This window comes from Mobula hypostoma, chromosome 9, assembly GCF_963921235.1.
Source record: "Mobula hypostoma chromosome 9, sMobHyp1.1, whole genome shotgun sequence".
Classification (NCBI taxonomy): domain Eukaryota; kingdom Metazoa; phylum Chordata; class Chondrichthyes; order Myliobatiformes; family Myliobatidae; genus Mobula; species Mobula hypostoma.
In genome coordinates this window covers 115718666-115745660 of record NC_086105.1, presented here as the reverse complement: position 1 = coordinate 115745660, position 26995 = coordinate 115718666, and the positions used below count along the sequence as shown (strand labels likewise).

At 40.1% G+C, this 26995-nt stretch overlaps 1 protein-coding gene across 2 annotated transcripts in view; it reads right to left on the bottom strand.

Annotated features, from left to right (window-relative positions):
* Nucleotides 1-26995, bottom strand: part of card11 (caspase recruitment domain family, member 11) — a 328314-nt gene that overhangs the window by 7688 nt on the left and 293631 nt on the right. For both annotated transcript variants that reach the window (XM_063058962.1, XM_063058964.1), the window contains exons 18-22: nt 25578-25674; nt 24325-24414; nt 17681-17813; nt 15851-16030; nt 10946-11070 (exon numbers count right to left, since the gene is read on the bottom strand). In XM_063058962.1, coding sequence (XP_062915032.1) covers nt 10946-11070; nt 15851-16030; nt 17681-17813; nt 24325-24414; nt 25578-25674 — 625 coding nt within the window. The remainder of the gene's footprint in view (nt 1-10945; nt 11071-15850; nt 16031-17680; nt 17814-24324; nt 24415-25577; nt 25675-26995) is intronic.

The window sequence follows — 26995 nt, the reverse complement described above, 5'->3', positions numbered from 1 at the left end:
CGTTCCAACTTGCAGTGTCCACTATGCAATCTAAAGGTTGGATAAAGGGCACTGCAGATGTTGGACATGCCATGATCCATGCACTACCTGTATCCTGTGCCCATATTATCCAAAGAGAGAGAATAGCAATTGGAATAACTATGTGTGTAATTTGTTTGTTCAAAAGAGAGAACTAAAGTGATTGGAAATAAAAACAAAGGGCGAAAATTGTCTTTCATGGCAGCCACTCTACATCCTGCACTAATCCTTTCCCTAAACAAATAAATGAGGAAATATGAGAATGCTGAAGCAAGAAGAGTTGAACAGAGGGAAAATATTCCATCTGTGGATTACATGGAATAAAACAGAATTTACAGCACTGAAATGCTTTTCTGTTCCTGGACCATTGCCAAGGTTTAAGCTCCACATGAGCCCAAAATAATTTCATCTGAGGCACCAGAGCTACAAGCCAGCATCGTAAAATGCCCGGATTATATTGCCGTAAGTCTGATTATCATTAAAAGGAAGCACTTCTTTGAAATGAGTGTCTCTTCTTCTCAATAAACTCTGCCTGGTACGTAAACTTATTTGAGCTTAATTTTCACTATAAACTTTAATGCATTATTTCTTATGGACAGAGACAGGATAATTTATAATGGGGAAATAAGCAGATGGCATTGGAACAAGTATTCTGTCCCTGCATTGATAGTAGACATAAGCAACGAACTTGTTCCAATTCCAGAAAACCCTCAGAAGATACTGGAAAACAAAGGATCCAGTGCAAATGTGGAAGTGAAGATAAACAATGGCGTATTAGAGAAGTTAACAAATCAATAAATCCAAGAACATGATGATCCACACCTAGGATTTTGAAAGAGGTGGTCATGGAAACAATGCATGTTTCAGTTTTCAACTTGCAAAGTTCTGTAAATCTTGAACAGGTGTCTGTGGATAGCAAGCATGACCCTACTATTTCAGAGAAAGCAATGAGAGAAAACGGGAAACTAGGCTCTTGTAGCTGGGAAAATACTGGAATTTATAACAAAGATTTTATTTCAAGCCAGTTAGAAACTTATTATATGATTGATGAGAATCAATTTAGATTTGTGGAAGGTTATGCATTTTAATTGAATCAACTGGAGCTCTTTGTGTGGCATCCTTGACAGACAGTAATCTCCATTACAAGTTACTGCCTGTTACACCACTGGCATTTAGGGCAAAAACTGTTTCCATAACAACTTTTTTTTGACCTGTCAGGGCTGCTCGCCCTGAGCTGAACCCCCAACCATGGAGGACTGCTGGCCTCTATCCTTTGACCTATTTGGCAGGGGTGATCCTACTCAGACTCAATGCACAAGGCCCTGACTCCAGCCAACATAGCCCTCCAGGCCACTGAGGCATGCAAGCCTCCTAACCCTACGACAAGTTAGTGGTCCTCTTGGAGACAGAGTTCCTTGAGCATTTCTTTAGTTCAATGAATGTATATAACCATATAACAATTACAGCATGGAAACAGGCCATCTCAGCCCTTCTAGTCCGTGCCGAACACTTACTCTCACCTAGTCCCACCGACCTGTACTCACCCCATAACCCTCCATTCCTTTCCTGTCCATATACCTATCCAATTTTTCTTTAAATGACAATATTGAACCTGCCTCTACCACTTCTACTGGAACTTGGTTCCACACAGCCACCACTCTCTGAGTAAAGAAGTTCCCCCTCGTGTTACCCCTAAACTTTTGCCCCCTAACTCTCAACTCATGTCCTCTTGTTTGAATCTCCCCTACTCTCAATGGAAAAAAGCCTATCCACGTCAACTCTATCTATCCCCCTCATAATTTTAAATACCTCTATCAAGTCCCCCCTCAACCTTCTACGCACCAAAGAATAAAGACCCCACTTGTTCAACCTTTCTCTGTAACTTAGGAGATGAAACCCAGGTAACATTTTAGTAAATCTTCTCTGTACTCTCTCTATTTTGTTGACATCTTTCCTATAATTCGGTGACCAGAGCTGTAGACAATACTCCAAATTTGGCCTTACCAATGCCTTGTACAATTTCAACATTACATCCCAACTCCTATACTCAATGCTCTGATTTATAAAGGCCAGCATACCAAAAGCTTTCTTCAGCACCTTATCCACATGAGATTCCACCTTCAGGGAACTATGCACCATTATTCCTAGATCCCTCTGTTCTACTGCATTCTTCAATGCCCTACCATTTACCATGTGTGTCCTATTTTGATTAGTCCTCCCAAAATGTAGCACCTCACACTTATCAGCATTAAGCTCCATTTGCCATCTTTCAGCCCACTCTTCTAACTGGTCTAAATCTCTCTGCAAGCTTTGAAAACCTGCTTCATTATCCACAACGCCACCTATCTTAGTATCATCTGCATACTTACTAATCCAATTTACCACCCCATTATCCAGATCATTAATGTATTTGACAAACAACATTGGACCCAGAACAGATCCCTGAGGCACTCCACTAGTCACTGGCCTCCAACATGACAAACAGTTATCCACCACTACTCTCTGGCATCTCCCATCCAGCCACTGTTGAATCCATTTTACTACTTCAATATTAATACCTAATGATTGAACCTTCCTAACTAACCTTCAGTGTGGAACCTTGTCAAAGGCCTTACTGAAGTCCATATAGACAACATCCACTATTTTACTCTCATCAACTTTCCTGGTAACCTCTTCAAAAAATTCAATAAGATTTGCCAAACATGACCTTCCATGCACGAATCCATGTTGACTGTTCCTAATCAGACCCTGTCTATCCAGATAATTATATATACCATCCCTAAGAATACTTTCCATTAAGCTACCCACCACTGACGTCAAACTTACAGGCCGATAATTGCTAGGTTTACTCTTAGAACCCCTTTTAAACAGTGGAACAACATGAGCAACACACCAATCCTCCAGCACCATCCCCGTTTCTAATGACATTTGAAATATTTCTGTCAGAGCCACTGCTATTTCTACACTAACTTCCCTCAAGGTCCTAGGGAATATCCTGTCAGGACCCAGAGACTTATCCACTTTTATATTCCTTAAAAGCGCCAGTACTTCCTCTTCTTTAATCATCATAGTTTCCATAACTTCCCTACTTGTTTCCCTTACCTTACACAATTCAATACCCTTCTCCTTAGTGAATACTGAAGAAAAGAAACTGTTCAAAATCTCCCCCATCTCTTTTGGCTCCATACATAGCTAGCTGTCCACTCTGATTCTCTAAGGGACCAATTTTATCCCTCACTATCCTTTTGCTATTAATATAACTGTAGAAACCCTTCGGATTTATTTTCACCTTCTTGCCAAAGCAACCTCGTATCTTCTTTTAGCTGTTCTAATTTCTTTCTTAAGATTCTTTTTACATTCTTTATATCGCTCGAGCACCTCATTTACTCCATACTGCCTATATTTGTAGATATCTCTCGCTTTCCGAACTGCAACCAAGTTTCCAATATCCCTTGAAAACTATGGCTCTTTCAAACTTTTAACCTTTCCTTTCAACCTAACAGGAACATAAAGATCCTGTACCCTCAAAATTTCACCTTTAAGTGACCTCCATTTCTCAATTACACCCTTCCCATAAAACAATTTGTCCCAATCCACTCCTAAGTCCTTTCGCATCTCCTCAAAGTTAGCTTTTCTCCAATCAAGAATCCCAACCCTGGGTCCAGACCTATCCTTCTCCATAATTATATTCAAACTAATGGCATTGTGATCACTGGACCCAAAGTGCTCCCCAGTAGATACCTCCGTCACCTGACCTATCTCATTCCCTAACAGGAGATCCAACACTGCCCCTTGTCTAGTTGGTACCTCTATGTATTGCTGCAAAAAACTATCCTGCACACATTTTACAAACTCCAAACCATCCCCCCTTTTACAGTATGGGCTTTCCAGTCTATGTGTGGAAAATTAAAATCTCCCACAATCACCACCTTGTGTTTACTACAAATATCTGCTATCTCCTTACAAATTTGCTCCTCGAATTCTCACTTCCCATTAGGTGGTCTATAATACACCCCTATAAGTGTTACTACACCTTTCCCATTCCTCAATTCCACCCAAATAGCCTCTCTAGATGCGCCCTCTAATTTATCCTGCCAGAACACCGCTGCAATATTTTTTTTTGACAAGCAATGCAACAACTCCCCCTCTTGTCCCTCCGATTCTATCACACCTGAAGCAACAAAATCCAGGAATATTTAGTTGCCAATCACACCCCTCCTGCAATCATGTTTCACTAATAGCCTCAACATCATATTTCCAGGTATCAATCCATGCTCTAAGCTCATCCACCTTTCTTACGATGCTCCTAGCATTAAAATAAATGCGTTTAAGAAATTCTCCACCTCTTACTCTCTGTTTATCACTAACGGTGCAAACAACTTAACTATCTTCTTTTTCTTCCTTCTCCCCTACATCTGTTCCTACACTCTTGTTCCCCTCCCTCCTTGTATCTAGTTTAAATCCACTGGAGCCTCTTTCTAGCAAACCTACCTGCAAGAATATTTGTCTCCCTCCAGTTCAGATGTAAACCATACCATGGAACAAGTCCCACCTTCCTTGGAAAACTGCCTAATTATCTATAAATCTGAAGCCCTCCCTCCTGCACCATGTCTTCTGCCACGTGTTGATCTGCTCTATCTCACTATTTCTAAACCCGCCTGCACGTGGCACTGGTAGCAATCCCGAGATTGCTATCCTGGAGGTCCTGTCCTTTAACTTGGCACCTAACTCCCTAAACTCACCTTTCAGAACCTCCTCACTCTTCCTACCCATGTCATTGATCCCTACATGGACCATGACATCCGGCTGCTCACCCTCCCTCTTGAGAATACTGAGAACTCGATCTGAGATATCACGGACCCTGGCACCAGGGAGGCAACAGACCATCTGGGATTTTCGATTTCTTCCACAGAACCTCTTATCTGTCCCCCTAACTATCGAATCCCCTATCACTATTGCCTCCTCTTTTCCCTCCTTCCCTTCTGAGATGAGGGTCCAGTCTCGGTGCCAGAGACGCAACCACTGCAACTTGTCCCTGGTAGGTCATCCCCACCAACAGTATCCAAAATGGTATACATATTATGGATGGGAACTGCCACAGGGGTGCTCTGCTCATTCTGTCTATTCCCCTTCCCTCTCTTGACAGTCACCCAGCTACTTGCCTCCTGACTCTTAGGGGTGACTAACTCCCTGTAACTCCAGTTTATTTCTGCCTCTGCCTCACAAATGATCCGAAGTTCGTCCAGCTCCAGCTCCAGTTCCCTAACTCGGTTTGTCAGGAGCTGCAGCTGGATGCACCTTTCATAGGTGTAGTCATCAGGGACAATTGTGCTCGCCCTGACTTCCCACATACTGCAAAGGGAGCACTCGACTGCCCTAACTGCTGCCTCCATTACCCACTCCTAAGTTAACTAGGGTGTAGGATAAATGGATTTTCAGAATGCTTCTGATATGATCTCCACTGGAAGCTTGTTGAACAAGGCTGGAGAATGTGGAATGAGGATAATATACTAGAATGCATGAAAGTTGTTTAACTGGTAGAAAACAAAGAGCACAAATAATTGGATCCTAGAGGGATATAGACAAGCTGAGTGAGTGGCAACAGTATGGCAGATGTCCTATAATGCAGAAAATTTGAAGTTATCCACTTGGGTAGAGAAAACAGGTAAGACAAGTATTTTTAAATGGTAAACAATCAAGAAATATTGATGTTCAAAGGACCTACTGCATCCTTAAACACAAGTCATTGAAAACTAACATAATGGTACAAGCAAGCAATAAAAAAGACTATTTGAAGAATAAAGGTGTGTAACCACAATTATACTGTACAGGGTCCTTGTGAAACACCACATGGAGTATGGACATATGGTGTGCAGCTTTGGTCTCCTTGACTGATAAAGCATATGCTTGCTCGACAGATAAAAGCTACAAATCACCGGACTGGTTTCCTGGGACAGTGGGTCACTCATAAGGAGAGACCAAGTTGGCGAAACTTCCATTAGATTGAGTTCAGAAAAATAACAATGAAAGAGCTCTATGAAACTAAACTTTAAGGATATAGAGAGGGTATATGTAGAGAGGATGTGTCCCAGGCTGAGGAATCTAGAACTGGAACTCACAGAGGCAAAAACTGAACATGAAACTAGTTTTGAAACTCAATTTCAGAAATGAAAAGATAGTGCTGATAACACAGGCACCTCTCCCCCCAAAAAAACTGTTGATTGAGAGTCACGGTAAAGGCAACTATTTTGATAGATATCAGATTGATGTGCTAGGAAATGAAGGCTTACGGTGGATAATGGCTGTTAATTGATTGAAGCTGACATCTGATTAATGAGATAAAGCCCTTGGGGCCCATTGTGATCAGAACTGGCTGAAATAAATAGACATCGATTAAAGATTAAGGCAAGGTTGCACTGGCTCACTCCCAAAAGCCCATGGGCACAATATAAACAACATCCCCAGCTTACTGGCATTACCAGAGAGTCAGTATCACTGTCACTGATCCTCAAAGGGTAAATAGGAAAATTTTGTTCTGTACATTCTGATGACCCAGGATTCTGTTGAATGATGGCATATTTAAACTCCATTAGAACGGAAGTTATGTGAAGCATAACATTATTACATTCAATATTCTTACAAATTTTCAGCCAATTCTGCCAAAAGAACAGTAGAAAATTATTGCTGCATATTATTAGAGCAGAGGGTGGTGGAGTGGGATGTCATGAAAGTAACTTATGTTGCTACGGACTAATGCCTTCTTTGCATTTCTGTGAGATTCCCCTGTGCTATTTTAACTATGTTGTTAATCCACCAGTAACATGTAATTACTGAAGCACATTATATACAATCAATCTCATAATGTAGGCAAATACAGTCATTATTGTGTGTCCAACAGCATCCTGCTTAGAACAGTGATTGAATCATCTATTCAATGGCACAAAGGGTGCGTTTTGGCCTAGAAACTAGGATGAATCCTTTCTGTTCTAGGGCACGCCCAAAAGGTACTGCACTCAGATGCAAGTCTTCATACTTTTGTTGACCTGCACCTCCCTATTTCCATCATTTGAATCTACCCTCTTCTGCATACTCTCTTCCTTTATTAATTAACAAAAAAATTGCTGTTTCAGCCCTGGCTCCATGATCTTAATTCCCTATTTGTTTCTCCAGCAAAGGATATAGGAAGGTTTAGTAGAATGGGCAAGATATCGCAAGACAATATGGGGAAATGTGAGATTATTAATCCTTTTGGGAAGAATAGATTTTTTTGCAAGTGATGTGAAGCAGTGAGACAAAGATTACAGGAATGTTTACTGGGAATGTGAAGCTTGTTCTATGAGGAAAGATTGAGTACATCAACTCTGCTGTTCAGAATTCAGAGAACAAACGTTCCAAGAAATCTTGGCAAGATAATTGACAGCATACTGAACAGAAAAAGAATTACAAGCCCTGGTTTCAGTGTAAAGAATAAGCAATTTAGTATTGAAATGAGGAGAAATTTCTTTACTCAGGAATTTGTGTATCTTTGTAAATTGCTCAGATGAAGGCAGAGGATGATTATTTACTTGGTCCATTTAAATACAAGATCATTAAATTTTTGATTTGGTACGGAACGATCATAAGAACTAAGATTAGGCATGGCCCATTTGGGCCTGCTCTGCCTTTCATCAAGATATTGAGACATGCAACTTTTGATGCAGGGTCACGGCCCAAAATATTGGCTGATCCTCTGCCTCCACAGACGCTGCTTGACCCACTGATTTCCTCCAGCAGTTTGTTTTGTCCTGCGATCAATCAATTTCTCTTTGAATGAGTTCAATGGTTAAGTATCCATAGTCCCCTGGAGCAGAGAATTCCCCAGATTCACAACCCTTAACAGAAGGAAGTTTCTCACCTCAGATCTAAACATCCTACATGTTTCTTAAATGTGTAAGCCCTACTTCTAGATTCAGTCAGAGGAAATATCCTTGCATCCAACACGTTGAGAACTGTAAGAATTTTTTAAGTTTCAATGAGATCTTTTCTCATTTTTCTAAACTCTAGAGAATATATGCCTGGTCTTCTCAATCGCTCCTCATAAAGCAATCCACTACCTCTGCAACCAGACGTTGCTGCACTTCTGCTAGGGTAAGTATGTCCCGTACACAATTGTCTTGGCAGTGTTACTACATAATTTCAGTAAGATGTCTTAGTGCCTGTTCTTATATCCTTCTGTATGAAATGTCAATTGCTATTTGCCTTTCTAATTACTTGCTGCACCCCTGTATTGGCTTTCAACGAGAATGTCAAAGTCTCTTTAAACACCAATATTACTCAAATGTTCTTCATCTATAAAATACTGTGCCGTTTTGATTTATGTGCATAATATTTCATCTTGTGTGATCTTGCTCACTCACTCAGTTTGTCATCAGTATATCCCCTTTAAGCTTTTTTACATATAAAAGGGTTTTGGGCTGGTATGATAGCATCAAGCTCTACAATCAGTCACACTGTCATTGATTGGTAGTATAGTTTGAAGCCGTCTACAACTACTGTAAATTCATAAAACTTGTAATTATAAAACAATCAAAATTTTAACCTACATTTTTGCCTGTAATCTTAAATTTCTGTCCAATGGTTATTGACTCCAGAATTTGCTTCTCTACATCTACATTATCAGAACTCCCTTAACGTTTTTAATTTCTCTACTAAATCTCACCTTATCTTCTATATTCCAAGGAAAACACTCCCAATGGAAAGTCTTCTTTGAGTTTCTGAGGATTAATGATTCATTCCACAGTAATGTGATATTTTCAACCTTATGTTCTTTCAAAGGTAGGATTTCCTGCTAATATGAATGCTTCAGTATTCACTACGGAAAAGGATCTTGGCGATTGTAGGGATGACTTACAGCAGATTGAAAAGCTTGAGCATATAGACATTAAGAAAGAGGATGTGCTGGAGCTTTTGGAAAGCATCAAGTTGGATAAGTCTCTAGGACCGGATGAAGTGTACCCCAGGCTACTGTGGGAGGCGAGGGGGGAGATTGCTGACACTCTGGCAATTTATCTTTGCATCATCAATGGGGACAGGAGAGGTTCTGATGAATTGGAGGATTGCAGATGTTCCCTTATTCAAGAAAGGGAGTAGAGATAGCCCAGGAAATTATAGACCAGCGAGTCTTACTTCAGTGGTTGGTAAGTTGATGGAAAAGATTCTGAGAGGCAGGATTTATGAACATTTGGAGAGGCATAATATGATTAGGAATAGTCAGCATGGCTTTGCGAAAAGCAGGTTGTGCCTTACAAGCCTGATTGAATTTTTTGAGGATGTGACTGAACACATTGATGAAGGTAGAGCAGTAGATGTAGTGTATATGGATTTCAGAAAGGTATTTGATAAGGTACCTCATGCAAGGCTTATTGAGAAAGTAAGGAGGCATGGGATCCAATGCGACCTTGCTTTGTTGATCCAGAATTGGCTTGCTCACAGAAGGCAAAGAGTGATTGTAGATGGGTCATATTCTGCATGGAGGTTGGTGACCAGTGGTGTGCCTCAGAAATCTGTTCTGGGTCCCCTACTCTTTGTGATTTTTATTAATGACCTGAATGGGGAAGTGGAGGGATGGGTTAGTAAATTTGCTGATGACACAAAGGTTGGGGTTATTGTGGATAGTGTGGAGGGCTGTCAGAGGTTACAGTGGGACATTGATAGAATGCTAAACTGGGCTGAGAAGTGGCAGATGGAGTTCTACTCAGGTAAGTGTGAGGTGGTTCATTTTGGTTGGTCAAATATGATGGCAGAATATAGTATTAATGGCAAGACTCTTGGCAGTGTGGAGGGTCAGAGGGATCTTGGGGTCTGACTCCATAGGACACTCAAAGCTGCTGCGCAGATCGACTCTGTGGTTAAGAAGGCATACGGTGCACTGGCCTTCATCAACCGTGGGATTGAGTTTAGGAATTGAGAGGTAATAATGTAGCTATATAGGACCCTGGTCAGACTCCACTTGGAGTACTGTGCTCAGTTCTGGTCACCTCACTACAGGAAGAATGTGGAAACTATAGAAAGGGTGCAGAGGAGATTTACAAAGATGTTGCCTGGATTGGGGAGCATGCCTGTGAGAATAGGTTGAGTGAACTTGTCCTTTTCTCCTTGGAGCGATGGAGGATGAGAGATGACCTGATAGAGGTGTATAAGATGATGAGAAGCATTGATCATGTGGATAGTCAGAGGCTTTTTCCCAGGGCTGAAATGGCTAACATGAGAGTACACAGGTTTAAGGTGCTTGGAAGTAGGTACAGAGCAGATGTCAGGGATAAGTTTTTTTATGCAGAGAGTGGCAAATGCATGGAATGGGCTGCCGGCAATGGTGGTGCAGACAGATATGATAGGGTTTTTTTAAGAGACTCCTGGATAATTACATGGAGCTTAGAAAAATAGAGGGCTATGGGTAACCCTAGGTAATTTCTAAATTAAGTACACGTTTGGCACACCATTGCGGGCCGAGGGGCCTGTACTGTGCTGTAGGTTTTCTATGTTTCTATGTATGAATAATCATGTAGTGCCTGTATCAGTAGAGAAATCATGCATTTCCCTGCATTAGAGGGAATTTATGGAGCGAGATGCAACTTCATCCCCTCCTAACAAGTTTCATTTGATCGTTATTGTAAACTCCGGGGAGTGAAATTATCACCTGCAGATAATGAATAATAATAACTTGGTTGTTCCCCAGTTTATCCCCTGCCGATTTCACTACAATGTCTACTGAATTGTTATTTCCCACTGCTCTACCACCCGTTCGAAAAGTGGAGCGATGCTCTGAGGGGATCCCTTATTCCAGTATCTTGGAAACATGCTTGGACATTATGCCACTGAACTAAAACAAATGCTTTGTAACCCACATTATGTAACAAACAAAACTAAAAGAAAGAAAACTTTCCTTTACCTTGGAGGTTACCGCTTTGATGTTGCCAGGCAAGATGCATTCAAAGGCGTTTAAATGTTTTTCTCGGGAGAAAATGATTGGCTCAGATTTCTGTTTCTGCAAATACTCTTCTTTGTTTAAAATATCTGAAGGGCAAACACTAATGTTAATAAAATGGTTAAATATAACATTTTGATATGCTACCCTCCACCCTTCCCTACATTTTCTCCTTCGTTCTCTCTAGTTAATATTAAAGACTTTGTTAAATATTAGTGTCTTGGCTGTGTGTTGAACCTCAGTGTCATCAGGGCTACTCAACCGTGCTGAAACATTAGAATCCAATCTTATAGCCATAATATACAGTTTCCAGCAGAGAGCAGTAACAGTGATCGAAAATGCAAACCTTGGATGATTTTTTCTGGAAACAACAGGAATTCTGCAGATGCTGGAAATTCAAGCAACACACATCAAAGTTGCTGGTGAACGCAGCAGGCCAAGCAGCATCTGTAGGAAGAGGTGCAGTCGACGTTTCAGGCCGAGACCCTTCGTCCTGAAACGTCGACTGCACCTCTTCCTACAGATGCTGCTTGGCCTGCTGCGTTCACCAGCAACTTTGATGTGTGTTGCATGATTTTTTTCTGGATTTGATTCACCAGCATTTACTTAAATAATAAAGATTCAAAGAGTAAATCTTGGCGAGTGCACCAAGCTATATTATTCTTCTGTAGGATTCAGCAAAGTATATTTATTTTATTTGGCGATACACTGCAGAGTAGGCCCCTTCCAGCCCCTCGAGCCTCCCCACCCCAGCAATCCCCCAACCCTGATTATCCTTAACCTAACCATGGGGCAATTTACAATGACCAATTCACCTACCCAGCAGCTCTTTGGACTGTGGGAGGAAAACGGAGCACCCAGGGGAAAACCGACAGATTTCACAGGCTCCACAGAGACTCCTGAATGCCCCAAGGTGCATTGCGCCAACTGCTATGCTACATGACTCATGAAAGGTATTAGGAAGAATCATTTTCTTGTAAATTGGCAGGTTATAACCTATGTATATACTGTATTGACTCAAATTTCACCTATCACATAAAACTACAATTCAGTACAGGCCATCATTCAGGTCAACAATTCAAGCTTTATGCTCCACACACACATTTCCTCACCAGCATCATTTCCATTCCTTTCTAAAGATTTTATTTGTTTCACTTTAAAATGCTAAATTCAAGTCAATTACTCTTTATGCTGCATTCGAGATCATCCAGATACATAACTTTCCTTGTTATGTTAAATCTTATTGGCGTCATATTTCAGGCTTTTCTACAAAAGGAGAGATCCCTCAATATCTACCATACAAAGCGAACCTTTACATCAGCATCGAAAGTTCAGCATCTGCACTCTCTCATGTCTCCAGTTTAGAAAGTCTCCAGTCTGGTCATTCCTTTACTAGTGAAAAGGGCCTATTCAATTGATGATCAAAGGATTATTTCCACGTATTTGTAATTGTTTATCTAGCTTTTTACTGTAAAGGGATAGAAATTAGTCTTCTGTCACATGCTTAATGCACAATACATTTGTGTAAGTGCTTTGAACGCTGGTCTTCAAAATGAATTTAATTCAATACAGAGGAGCAAAGTTTTAGATTTAGGATATATGATAGTGAATGGCTTTCTATCCCTATGTGTTTTGTATCTTAATCCAGTTCTGAAAACTTGCAGTCATATATCTGTCATACTTACAGAGAGCTGATATACCACTTTTTTTGTTGACAGATCTGAACCTAATTGCTTCCGAAATCATGGAAACTTTATTCAAGCTGGTTTTATTTTAATCTAGAATTTGTTGACAGTGATATCAAACATGCATGCAAGTTTTGTTTTAGCGCACATTTTTGAAATAACTTCAGGCCTTAAAATTGCCTGCCTATGTTATGTGGTCAGTGCCCACCCCAGAATCTGTCAGGAGTGTGCAAGCTCCAATTCTGATTCAATTTCTCTATTTTTATCAGTTAGTCCAGAAGATCTCAGTCCATTTTTTTGCTTTGTCAAAAAGATCAATAAAACTCCATCCACCAAAAAAGAACAAAATGCAACTAAGACATTGTTGAGTCCTGTCACTCGATTCCAAAGTAAACACTGTATATACAGTTAAAATTATCAATAATGGCCATGCACTTTATTGGAACTTGTATGATCCAACACAAATTCATGATAAAAATGTATTTCCATTGCCCTTCACCTAGCACTCTTGATCTCCTTCAAAGGAACTGAGAGGACAACTATGTTTCTTTCAGAATTCTGGTTGAGATCATAATCACCAAACCTGCTTTCCCAGAGCTGGTACTGATTCTGACGTTACCCTTGAGGTGGTATGGCAGTGCAGCAGTTAGCGTAATGCGATTACTGCACTTGCTGTAAGATTGGGGTTCATTTCCTGTCGCTGTCTGTAAGGAGTTGTACATTCTCCCCATAACTGTGTGGGTTTCCTCCCACATTCCAAAGACGTATGGTTATGGTTAGCAAATTGTGAGCATGCTATGTTGGCGCTGAAAGCATGGTGGCACGTACGGGCTGCCCAGAACATTTCTTAACGATTTGATTTGATACCAACAATGCCTTTCATTGCACATGTGACAAATGAAGTTAGCCTTTAAATCTACTCCACCCTTTCAGAGACCTACCCTTTCCCTCTCACCGTGCCCCACCTCATCTTTATCATCTGCCTGCACCTATGCATTGTTAAATCTCCTGCTTGTGATCAAACAGAAACCCTGCTCCTCTTCTCACAGATACAGTCTAACTCACTGAATATCTTGCAGCATTTCTGCTTTCTTTAGTTTCAGATTTCCAGCATCTGCATTTTGATATTGCTTTTGTAAACAGATGGTAAGACAGATAACTTGAGCAGTGATAGGGCAAGAAGGTGGAACTCTTGATTCACATCTGAACCCACATTCAGTTCCATTCATTATCCTTCTGAAAGCCAGAGCTATGATTTGTACATGAAGGTGGATTTGAAGGGAAGGAGCACTCCGGAGGAAAAAAAAATTAATTAAACAATGCAAAAACTACATCTCAACAAGATGATCAAAGGACCATGTTCTTGCAATCTCACACCAATGTGTGGTCCTCTAAAAGGCAATATAGTGATAATGAATAATATATACATGGAAATAGAAGGCTGAAGTTTATTTTTTGAAAAAAAAATCAGCGTGTCGCATTCTTTCAATTCAGCTACAATGAGTGCCCCTGAGAGAACTGAGAGACTGATGCCTCCAGGTCTGCTAAACAGCCTCCAGGCAATAAACCATCTAAATGGATTGGCTTCTGTTTTCAGGCATGGAAAAATATGAGCCTGCAGGCAATGAACATGGATACTCCTGCCTACGTCACACTAAGTAGCCTCAGGGTACAAACCGGAGAGTAACTAAACAAGTATGCTACAACTAAACATCATGCAAATTGTACTTTGAGCAAAGAGGGCCAAAAACATGCATCTCTCATCATTGTAGGTCAAGATAAGTTCATATCATTTCCACGGATGGGTAAATAAGTTAATAAATAAGTAAATCATGGTCATGAATATGTTTCTCATTTAATCACAGCTAAAATCTGAGTCTTTATAAGAAAAAAAATGCTACACTATCATATACATAGAAACCTACAGCACATTACAGGCCCTTCGGCCCACAATGTTGTACCAACCATGTAACCTACTCGAGAAGCTGCCCAAAATTTCCTTACCGCATAGTCCTCTACTTTTCTGAGCTCCATGTACCTATCGAAGAGTCTCTTAAAAGATATTATTGTATTTACCTCTACCACCATTGCTGGCAGCGCATTCCACACACCTACCACTCTGTGTGAAAAACCTGCCTCTGACATCCCTCGTACCTACTTCCAAACACCTTAAAACTATGCCCCCTCGTGTCAGCCATTTCAGCATTGGGAAAAAGCCTCTGGTTATCCACACAATCAATGCCTCTCATCATCTTTTCACCTCTATCAGGTGACCTCTTATCCTCCATCACTCCAAGGAGAAAAGGCCAAGTTCATTCAACCTATTCTCATAAGGCATGCTCTCCAATCCAGGCACCATCCTTGTAAATCTCCTCTGCACCCTTTCTATAATATCTACATCCTTCCTGTAGTGAGGTGACCAGAACTGAACACAGTATGGACTATTCTACAGTCAATGAAACCAATGGATTGACCATTTCTTACAGGACCACATCTTTCCAAAACTCGATTAATCTAAATAACTGTTCCTGCTCTACTTCATTCTTCCTCTAAGGAAAGCATTCCTCTTACATTTTACATTGTTCTCATTGAATGAGTGACAAAACTCACAGCTACATCTAGAATGGTTGAAACCTTGCTTGGTTCTAAATGGATTTCTGTTGGGTTTTGATGAAGTATGTTAAGAATATGGAATTTCTTCACCTCCTGGTGTTGCAAAATGCTCCATTTCAAGTACATACCCAATTTCTTTTGAAAGATCTGATTTTGCTATCCTTTCCATCAAGAGCTCAAGTCCACAACACACTATTTTCTTCCACACAAGAGATTCTGCAGATGCTGGAACTCCAGGGTAACACACTTGATGTTTTGTGTCGAGAGTCTTCATCAGCAGTTTATTCCTCTTGACAGGCGCTGACTGACCTGAGTTCCTCCAGCATTGTGTGAGTGCGTGTAAGACAATATTGTTTTTACCTCGTCTCTGATTCTTTTGCTAATTAGATTGACACTGTTCCCTTTAATTGATCTTCTGCCAGAGGAATTTTTTTCTTTTTTTTTACAGATTGGAACTAGTCAAGTAGAAATGAACTATCTATGAAGAAAACTCCTAATAATATGACTAAATGAGCAAATTTCACCACCTGTTTGCCTGAAATCTTTGTGACCAAGAGGTAACTTGCTTTACCTGGTTTGCAGATATCAAATTCCATGGCTTCTCCGGAATTAAGTAACCTATACACAAGCATTTTGGCTAGTGGAGTGGGTGAGAACAGCACAGGGCGCTTCTGCTGGGTGTGATATGGATGAACCAGGCTGTATGGTATCAGGCTGAAACTCTTTTTGATGTCACCATCTGCATCTACATCTTAAAAAATAAAAACAGAATTAAAAAGGGAAAGTAGTATTAATCTTAATTTACATACATGAATCCTGCAATTCAATATTTATTTTGCACAAAACAGATTATTTGTGCAATAACTCAATACTGTCTGTACAATTTTGTGATATGGACGTCGGCTATTCTATTTATTACAACAATAGCAGGAGTTCAGAAAAATATGTCATTACAATCACAGCACTGTCAATGAATGCCTGGAATTGTGCATGATCTTTCTTGCAACCACCTATGAGAAATACTGTCAGGAGCAGCTCCAGACCCTCGCAGTGGCCATTAGGAAATAGAGCAGCTTCCTGTGGTGGGGAAGAGGAAAACTGAAACACTTGAAAGACCCCCCAGGCTATGTTTGTACTTAAATCTGCCAGTTAGGAGGTGACAAGATGAAGTGAGACCTGAGAGCACGGGGAGAGGCAACCCTTATTGTCAGGTCAGTCTTTGAGAAGCATCACTGCACCGTTCGGGATTTTGCCCAGATCAACGTTAAATTTCACTGATGGACAAAGATAATAATAATAAACAGATCATTTTAGGAATTACTGAGATCCTGAAATACTTCCCAATTTTTGAGAAAGTAGAAATCAGTGAAGAATTTACCAGTGCCTTTACTGCACCAGCACAGTCTTTGGATATTAGAGGAAAAGGATATTTGAAGTTGCAATCCTTAGTATTGAGGCACGAAACTCATTGTCTAATGGACAGCATTGACCCCTGATTTTCTATAAACTTCTGAGATATGGAATACCTACAGAAGACACTCAAAGCACTGGGAAGATTCTACCATTGCTGTAGAGAACATTACCCATTGAGTCTGCTCCAGTAATCAACTGTGATTGATTTGTTTTCCCTTTCAACCCTATTCTTCTGCCCTCTCCCTGTAACCTTTGAAGCTCTTGTCAAGAACCTATCAAACTCTACTTCAAATACACCCAATGACTGAGCCTTCACAGCCATCTGTGGCAATGAAGTCCACAGATTCACCACGCTCTGGCTAAAGAAATTCCTCCTCATTCTGTTCTGAAGGGACTCCCTTCTATTCTGAGGCTGTGCCCTCTGATCCTGGACTTTCCCAAATATTGGAAACATTCTCTCCACATCCATTCCATCTAGGCCTTCAAAATCCTTCCAATTTACTGGAATGAAAAGTGAACTAATTTCAGTGTCCTCTCATGGATATTGAGGCTCTAGTTACACTCAGTGGTGGCATTGAAAAACACTCTACAGCAGGCTTCGTAACCAACAACCTATTCTGAGTTGTCATGGGAAGGGATGACAAGGTGAATAAAGGGAAAGAATCAAGGTGTGCTCAAAGCATTTGGTTAAACGCAACATCCCTACTAACACTGAGAACCTCTGGCCCATGACCAGACAAAATGGAGAAGGAGCATTCAAGAACGACATTAAGTTCACACAGAAGGAGCAGACTGAAATCCTGTGTAAGCAGCAGGAGGAGCATATCACCTCACAAACTAACCCTCACTACTTGGTCTGGTGCTTCCTGCCATATTTGTGGAAGAGTCTGATTCCCACTTCAGCCACCTGAGTGGAACTAGACCACGACTGATCTGAAAAGACTGCCAAAAAAAGAGAAAACTAATGCAATATGTTTCTTTCTTTTACCATCTTGCTTGTCAGCTGCGAGTTTCAGTGTTTCGAAGGGGGCTTTCACTGGACCAGATGGGGAGCTGGTGACAATTCGCACACGCTCACTGCTGTTAAGTCTTTTGTACTTGTTATCGGACCTGCTGACAAACTATCAAAAGAAATGGACAAAGTAAGAACATAACTTACAAACCAACACTGGCCCATTAATTTCAAAGAATAGACTGAGATTGTATTGTGCAGGAATGTCTTCAACATACAGGACCACGGAAAGATTATATTATAGAAAGAACTCACTTCACACATTAAAATGGAAAATAGAATTATAGTTCAGAATCACAATCAGGTTTAATATCATTTGCATATATCACAAAATTTGTAGTTTTGTGGCAACATGACATCACCATACATAATAATACTAACTATAAATTACAATAAAAGTGGCCCATTTTCCAAACGTTCGCTTTACAACACCTCGCTGTTACAAAAGACCTACGTTACCTGTTTTCGCTAACAGAAGGTGTTTTCACTGTTACGAAAAAAGGCAGCACGCGCCCCAACAGCCAAGCTCCTCCCCCGTAACTGCATTCTAGCCGCCATTGCTTAAACACATGCTTTATCTCGATTTATTTTGTGCATCCATTAGCAAGATGAGTTCTAAGGTATCGGAAAAGCCGAAAAGAGCTCATAACGGTGTTACACTTAGCTAAAACTAGACATAATTAACCGTTTCGATTGTGGTGAACAAAGTAAGGACATTGTCCACGCGTTGAAATTGCCTGTGTCCACCATTCGCAGTATTTATATGCAGAGAGAAATCATTTTGAAAGCTGCCGATGTTACTGTTGGTTCTGCTCGTAGCAAAGTGGTCTCTCTTAGTCGGCATCCAATAATGGATAAAATGGAAAGTCTATTGCTTGAGTGAATTGATGGGTGTTCAAAGCATGGTGTTCCGTTAAGTCTTCTTATACTTAAGGAGAAAACAGTCAATCTGTTTAATAATCTGAAACAGAAAGCACTGGACAATGGTGATGAAAGTGTTGCGAGAGTGGAATTTAAAGGTAGTCATGGGTGGTTTGATCGATTTCTGAGGCGAGGGCATCTTCATAGTTGAACGTTTACCGGAGAGAGTGCTTCAGCTGATACTGAAGCTGCTGAAAAGTTCCCAGCAGAACTGAAGAAAATAATTACAGAAGGTGGTTATTCACATAAGCAAGTGTTTAACTGTGACGAAACTGCAAATTATTGGAGTCTTCCCCATTCCGGTAAGTGAAACTACACTGTACATACATTATTTCTACTTTATATAGGCTGTGTATTTTTATGTGTTATTTGGTATGATTTGGCAGCTTCATAGCTTAAAGGTTACTGGAGAGAGTATTTCTGCCGTGAGCGCTTCCGCTGAGAGTGCTGCCGTGAGATTTTCGCCGCGCTAGACAGTGCTGCAGAAAAGCATTTCTACTTTATATAGGCTGTGTATTTATCATATCATTCCAGCTTTTACTATATGTTACTGTTATTTTAGGTTTTATGTGTCATTTGGCATGATTTTGTAGGTTATTTTTTGGGTCTGAAAACGCTCAAAATTTTTTCCCATATTAATAAATGGTAATTGCTTATTCACTTTACGACATTCCAGCTTACGAACCATTTCATAGCAATGCTCTACCTTCGGATAGTGGGGGAAACCTGTAAGTATATATAAAAAATTAAATTAAATAAGGAATGCTAACACTGAGGGGAAAAGCACTGAGGTAGTGTTCATGGGTTCATTGCTCATTCAGAAATCTGATGGCGGAGGGGAAGAAGCTGTTTCTGAAACGTTGAGTGTGTCTTCAGGCTCCTGTACCTCCTTGATGAGAAGAAAGTATATCCTGGATGATAGGGGTTGTTAATGATGGATGCCACACTTTAGAGGCATCACCTTTTGAAGGTGTCCTGGGTGCTGGAGAGGCTAGTGCCCATGATAGATATGCCGTCAACTTTCTGCAGCTTTTTCCGATCCTGTGCAGTGTCTTCTCCATACCAGATGACCATGCAACCAATTTGAATACTCTCCATGGTACATCTGTAGAAATTTTCAAGAGTCTTCAGTGGAAGACCAACTCTCCTCAAACTCCTAATGAAGTATAACTGCTGATGTGCCTTCTTTTTAATTGCATCAATATGGTGCCCAGGATAGATTCTCAGAGACACTAACACCCAGGACCTTGAAACTGCTCACCCTTTCCACATCTGATCCCTCGATGAGGACTGGTTCCCTTGACTCCCTCTTTCTGAAGTCCACAATCAATTCTTTGGTCTTACTGACATTGAGTGCAAGGTTGTTGCTGTGACAGCACTCAACCATCTGATCTGTCTTGCTCCTGTATGCCTCCTCGTCACCATCTGAAATTTTGCTGTTAGTTGTGCCATTAGTAAAGTTGTAAATGCTGTTTGAGCTGTGACGAACCACACAGTCATAGAGAGAGAAGAGCAGTGTCCTAGGCATGCATCATTGAGGTGCAGCAGTGTTGATTGTCAGTGAGGAGGAGATGTTATTTCTGATCTGCACAGACTGGTCTCCCGGTGAAAAAGTCAAGGATCCAGTTGCAGAGGGAGGTACAGAGGCTCTGGTTTTGGAGCTTGTTGATTAGAACTGAGGGTATGATTGTGTTGAACAGAGAGTTGTAGTCAAAAATCTGTTCACTAATTTGGCTTCCTCTACATCCTAAATTTCTATTTCTCCTTCACTGACAGCTGTACCTACTTCAGTAAATCCTTCACTAGCCTCCATTACTTCACTCTCCTCTTTTGAGATTCGCCTCAAGACCTACTTCTTTTACTAAGTTTTGGCTTTATCTTTGCTCCCCTACCCCATCTCCCATTTCAATATGTGAATCAGTGTAAAATTTTATAGATAAATGAATGAGGAGCAGGAGTAGGCTATTCAGCTCTTCAAACCTGCACCTTATTTCATAAGACCATGGTTGACCAGATTAAAACCTCATATTTTGTCTGCCATTACTCCCATGAGAAGCCTCAAGACTTCTTTTTATTACCTTCGTTGTATAAATACAAATCATGTTTATTTTATCGACACTGTAAGTATTTCTGGGGCAAAAATCACATTAAACAGCAATATGGGAATAGGTGCACCACATGGACTAAAGGGATTCTAGAAAATGGTTCAACATTGCATTCTTAACTGAACTAATTAATGCAACTTTTTTCATGGATCTCCCTGCCACATGCAGAAAGCCAGCAAATGTCAACACTCTGATGGCCAAACTTTATCTTCAACCTGAAGTTCACATATGCAATAGCATGGTTTCACAAAGGAGTTATAAAGAATAGGGTGATGATATGAAGGTGGTATCTGTGTGGTTATTTAATTATTTACGGATACAGCCTTATCTCACTAATCTAGCTAATCATGAGACAACTTGCAATGACCAATCAAGCGATCAACAGGTACGCCTTTGGGCTGTGGGAGGAAACCGGAGCACCTGGAGGAAGCCCACACGGTTACAGGGAGAACATACAAACTCCTTACGGACAGCTGTGAGACTTGTCGCGGCCGACTGGTACTAAGTGTTGTGCCAACCACTATGCCACCGTGCTGCCCCATCTTCAACATAAAACCGATAATGATGTCATGTCGGGGCATTAGAGCAGAGCTCTTATGCAGTCAGTCAGGAAAACTCCCATTCATGGGCTCCTAGTCAAGTCTGTGTTTAACAGATTCACGATTCAAGGTTAATTTATTATCAAAGAATGCATAAGTTACACAATCTTGAGATTTGCTTGCTCATAGGTAGCCACAGAACAGGAAGCCCAAAAGAACTCAATTAAAGAAAAAAGAATAAAAATAGAAATCAAAGGCCAACACTCGATGCCCAAGAGAAAGAAAAATAGATCATGCAAGTAATTGAAGGGAACAACAACAGCATTCAGAACCAAAACTGAGTCCTCAGATCTGAACCCCAGAAAAGCCTGGAGTAGGCCCAAAGCCTCGCTTATCAGTTCATCGTAATTAGTGGGCACAGAGCACAACAGCCGGTGCAGTCTTCACAGCCTCAGCGCCATGGAGATGGCCAGCAGAGTACATCTACTAAATTGGAGCAAAATAAATGTTTAGGGGGTCAACGAGGAGCACATGTGCATCAAAACCAAAATGTAGATCTTTTCTGGGTGGTGTAGAGTTACCTGCAAAGAAGGCATCCAGCAGGATATATGTGTGTGCTAAAGCACTAAAATGAATCAACTGTTATTTGTTCCTGAAGTATTTTTCTTTGCATCTCTGGAGAGCTAGATTAAATCTCAGCTAATCATAGTTCTCTTGATTAGTTATCTTTAGATGCTGGATAGAATTTTATTGAATGATGAGCAACGATCTATGATGAAAGGAATGTAACATATTGGCCAATTTTCACATGAAAGGCAGAAAGGAAAAAGAAAGGTTTCCGTTTTTAACATCTTTCATAACACACAAGATGCTCCAATGCAATCTGTGGCCAATGAAGTACACTGTGAAGTGCATTTGCTTTAGTAATGTAGGACATAATGTAGCCAATTTAAATATAGAAATCTCCCTTAAGCAGCAATAAAAAAAAATTCTTAACTGATTTTGGTCAGGGCATTGGGAGTTAAATAATTTAGTCTAATAAAACGTTTTTCCAATAATAGTCATTTGCGTTTGACTAAGCTTAATCCAATAGCGAGATATTTGGTAGTCTGTAGGGATCACGTGCTGTTTGCAATAGATTAAAAACAATAATGAGGTTTTCTATTCAACTTCTACATTACCAGATATTGTATTTATAAAAGTTTCTTGGAAGCAAGGGCTCACTAATAAAAGTGGTCTTTCAATGGAAGCAAAGCGTGAGCAAAATCTAAACGGGTAATAATGAATAGCCTAATGTTCCTATAATCTGTCCCTGCTTTGGTGATTCTAATGAAAACATCTTTCAAAAACAATGGGCTCCTTTCCATATAAACTCTTTTATTAAATGTGATACAGAAAATCTATTTTCAGATATTCTGTAGGAAGTGACCTTCTTCAAGCAATTACCCATGATTTGATTTGACCTTTCAAATACAATTTACTATTCTGCTGTAATAATTCTTCAATGTAAATAAGCTGTCACTGTGAGACATGTAGCATTGATCTTTGTGATACTGTTCAGTTCTGTGTAGGAGTATCTTGCAGGTGTTCAATAGTCATGCCTTTCTCCATTACATATGCACGGCTATGTACTGTGTCATATGCCAAAAGGGGAAAGGGCTTCTTTTTTTAAAACATGCTGTTTTGAGATATTATACAGTTAGTTGCTTTGCAATGCTCAATTCATTCATTTATTTATTGGGATACAGCACGGAAAAGGCCCCTCCGGCATTTTGCACTGGGCTGCCCAGCAAATACCTGGATTTAATCCTCACCTAATCACAGGACAATTTACAATGACCAATTAACATACCAACCAGGATGTCTTTGGATTGTAGGAAGAAACCCATGCTGTCATGGGGAGAATGTACAAACTCCTCACAGGCAGTGGCAGGAAATGAACCCAAGTTGCTTGTACTGTCAGGCGTCGTGCTAATCACTAACGGTGAATTTCAATAATAAGGAACTTGTTAATAAACTGAATGCAGAACTCAGGAAAGGTCTAAATGCAGAGAATATTTGAAATGTGAAACTCACAATCATATAGTGTGGCATAGATGTATTTAAAATTCAAGCTGGATCAATGCATGAGAGAGAAAAGCTTGAGAAAGATATGTCAATTAACAAAAGAATGCTGAGTCAACCACATCCCTTGAATTAATAAAATGATGACACGTGAGTGAAAAACAGGAGATAGACCTGATCATAAACCAGTTAAGAACAGCGAAAGGCATTCAAGGAGGAGATAGTAATGACTCAACTCAAACATATTCCTGCTGATTAATGTTGCGACAGCCAAAGTTGGACCTCCATAGATGTCAAAGAGCATGCAGTGTATGACAATGTATAAATATAGAGTTTATGCCAGATACCAAGATCTCAATATCACAGAATGGAATGGATAAAATGCAGTCATTAAATTATTAAGGAAATTTCGAAGAAAAAAAGAGCATAAAATATTGGTGAGTAAATCTATGGAAAGGAACAAAGATATAGACGTGTGGCGAAGGTAGGCATTGGGATGATTTTCTATGGAACAGCAGAGAGAGTTCGTTGACATTAAACTATTTGAGGGGTGAGGAATTTCTCTCAGCAGAGATAATAATGGAGTAGGCATTGATTTAAGATAATAGGTGGGAGAGTTTAAGGGCGATTGAGGAAAATGTGAATGGGGCAGTCTGGGAAGCACTGTGGTAGAGTGATGCATTAAGACCACGTTTAGAAGTACATGGATGACAACTTGAGGATAGGTGGCATGAATCAAGAGCTAGGAAATGGGAATACACTTGAGTATTTCTCTCTTGGGTTGCAGGTACACTTTTGATGGAATAGCTGCCTTCTTTCCTGTAAGTTTTTAATATTTTATGGTATGATCACAGCAAGAGAAAAACAATTTTACTTTGATAGGGTGGGAGAAAGTATTTGTGGAACTGAATGGCCTGTAACTGTGCTGAACATCATGTCCCTAATGTAATGGTTACTATGGTGATCCTGACACGCAATTTGAAATAATCACCTGTAATATCTGACCGAGGAAGATACTTGCTCGTGAGAGACGGGGAGCCTTGGGGTCAATAGGAGGCTGTTCTTCAGGCTGGAAGATATTCTGGAAGAGAAAAAAAATCACAGGTGTCGCTGGCTGGTCTTATTACTTGGAACTGGCTAAATTACTACGCATCGTCTCTAGCTATTTTCAGGGAGTTCAATGGTTACTCAAATACATTACAACCTCACTTCAGTGGGCAAGTTAAACTAATTTGGCTCTATGTCATTATTTTGATCGTTTGATTTCATTAGTGCCTTGTAGTTCCCCCCCCCACCAATCAGTTATTTTGAATGTATCATTACATGTTTACAGCCGTTGTGAAAAACAATTTCAATTCTGATTTTTGTTTTGTAAAAATTCAGTATTTTCTTTAATCAATTACAGCAAAAGTTTAAGTATGTACAGGAGATATAAATGCAGAGAACATCAAAATACAACACAATTTAATTAATCTCAGGCAAGTGGAGACTTACATTAAGAAATCAAATACTGACAATTATGTCCCATCTCACTTTCATGCTAGTCAGTACAGTTAAGCAAAATGTTGGGATTATAGGCTCGTTCAGCTTTTCAGCACGTTCCTCACTACTGCCTCTCAGCTGGGTCATTTTTCCTTAGTTGAACAAAATCTTATTTGGATCGTCATTGTCACGCTTACTTGTTAATGTCTCAATATCATTCTCAAAACTTTCCATATCTTGGTGTATCAGGAATTTATAGCATCAGACAAGTTTGCTTTCACTGGGGAAAAATAAAAGATTTGAGGAGGAACTTGACAAGTTGCTCTGTATGTCTAGGAACTTGACTATTAGGGAATAGATGGAATATGCAAATTAAAAATGTTGGAGTTAGCTAGGTGACCAAAATGCTGGAGTAGGCGTCTGGAGCTCTCAATAGCTTTTATTTTCTTTTGACAACTCACAGCTAAATAGATAACTTCTCAGCATAAGCACAACTGTAGTTTATTTCTGGAAACTCTTTGAATCCACATTCAGCAGTGGTCTTGCCCTTAGACTTAATATTTAGTAGCAATTATACATTGAAAGATTTTAGTGCATTGCCGCTGTGTGGTCCAGTAAGTATTGTACCAAAATATACACAATTTCAGTAATGTCAACAATTTAGATAAACAGCAGAAGTTTTAAGGCAAAATAGGTTATTCACTTAATAGAAATTGATTGTACAAAACAGTATAAGTTATTCAGAGTGATAGGAAGACAGACCCATAATCCTCGGAGTGTGCTATATTGATTGTCTGTCTCATCTCTGCTGCCACGGTACATCAATCTCTGAATCTTCACCAAGAGCAGCTGCTGAGCTCTGTAACAGAAAGATGAAGGCCAAGGATTAGACTTGTACGACCCTGGTTGAGTACAGGTGATCTCAGCATGTTTCACCTTTAATAACGATGCTGCGGGTTAGATCCCTGTGACAAAACATCATCCTCTTCATTTCTGATAAACACAATCAAGTTTACAAACTCAGTGATCTCTATCTCCAGTGGCAATTTTTCAGATGTCGCTTTGTTGACCCCCATAGTCCATGAATCAACACATATGAAACACACACACACACACACACACACACACACACAGAAACAAAACTTTTTGATTCAGCATTTGCAGCCAGGTATTCATCAGACTCTTTCCCAGAGATCACTGTAAAGAAGTAGATGGAAATGTTTCTCTTGGGATGAGAGCAGCTGTTTGCTTGTGCTGACACTTTTATCATGAAGCTGGCAAAATTCAGTCTGCAATTTATTTTAATGAAAAAACCATTAGAACTTGATTATGTAGCAGGGGCCAACATTTTTAAGACCCAACCAGACCATGTAATCAATTTGAATGACTTGACTTGATACCTTTCACCTGTATTTTACCTGAAATGTACTGCAGAGCCCAGGACTGCCCTGGAGTCTCAAGGGTTACACATTAATCTCCTGGGTACATTAGCAAGCAAGCCAAGAGAAACATCCTAGAGGAGTTCACGAAAAAGAGTGTGCTTTCTTTCCAATTCTTTTGAAAATATTGATCAGCTGCAAAAATATTGCAAATATTTTAAAAAAGTGCTTGACTGTTAACTATTGACTCAGGTGACTAACCATGATTTTCAGTCATATTAGGAAAGAAAAAGTGCACGTATAAGCAAAATAGTGGAAAAAAGCAGTGGGTGAAGGAGTATTTGTCGAGGCAAAAGTACAGTCAACGTTTCAGGTTGAGATACTGACCAAGATGAGTTAAAGGCGGTTAAATAGAAAAGGCAATCAGAATGGATGGTTGAAGACCATATATTGAAAGTCAGGAATGCCCCTCCCACCACTTCAGTTTTTCAGAAACCAAGGTGAAAGAGGAGTACTATCTAAAATCTGTAGAAACATCAGAGGCAAAGCTGCTCATGCAGCTTACCTACACAGATTCCAGTGCCTTTTTAAGGATAGTTATTTTAACTAGCTATTTTAATCAGAGGAGAGATTAACAATCTGGCAAATCCTACCTGACAGCATCGATATCAATTTCTCCAACTTCCAGCAATTTCTACCCCCTTCCCCTTTCTCCCTTTCCATTCCCCATTCTGGCTTCCCTTTAACCTCTCCTCCTTACTCGTCCATCACCTCCCTCTGGTGCCTCTCTTCTTTCCTTTT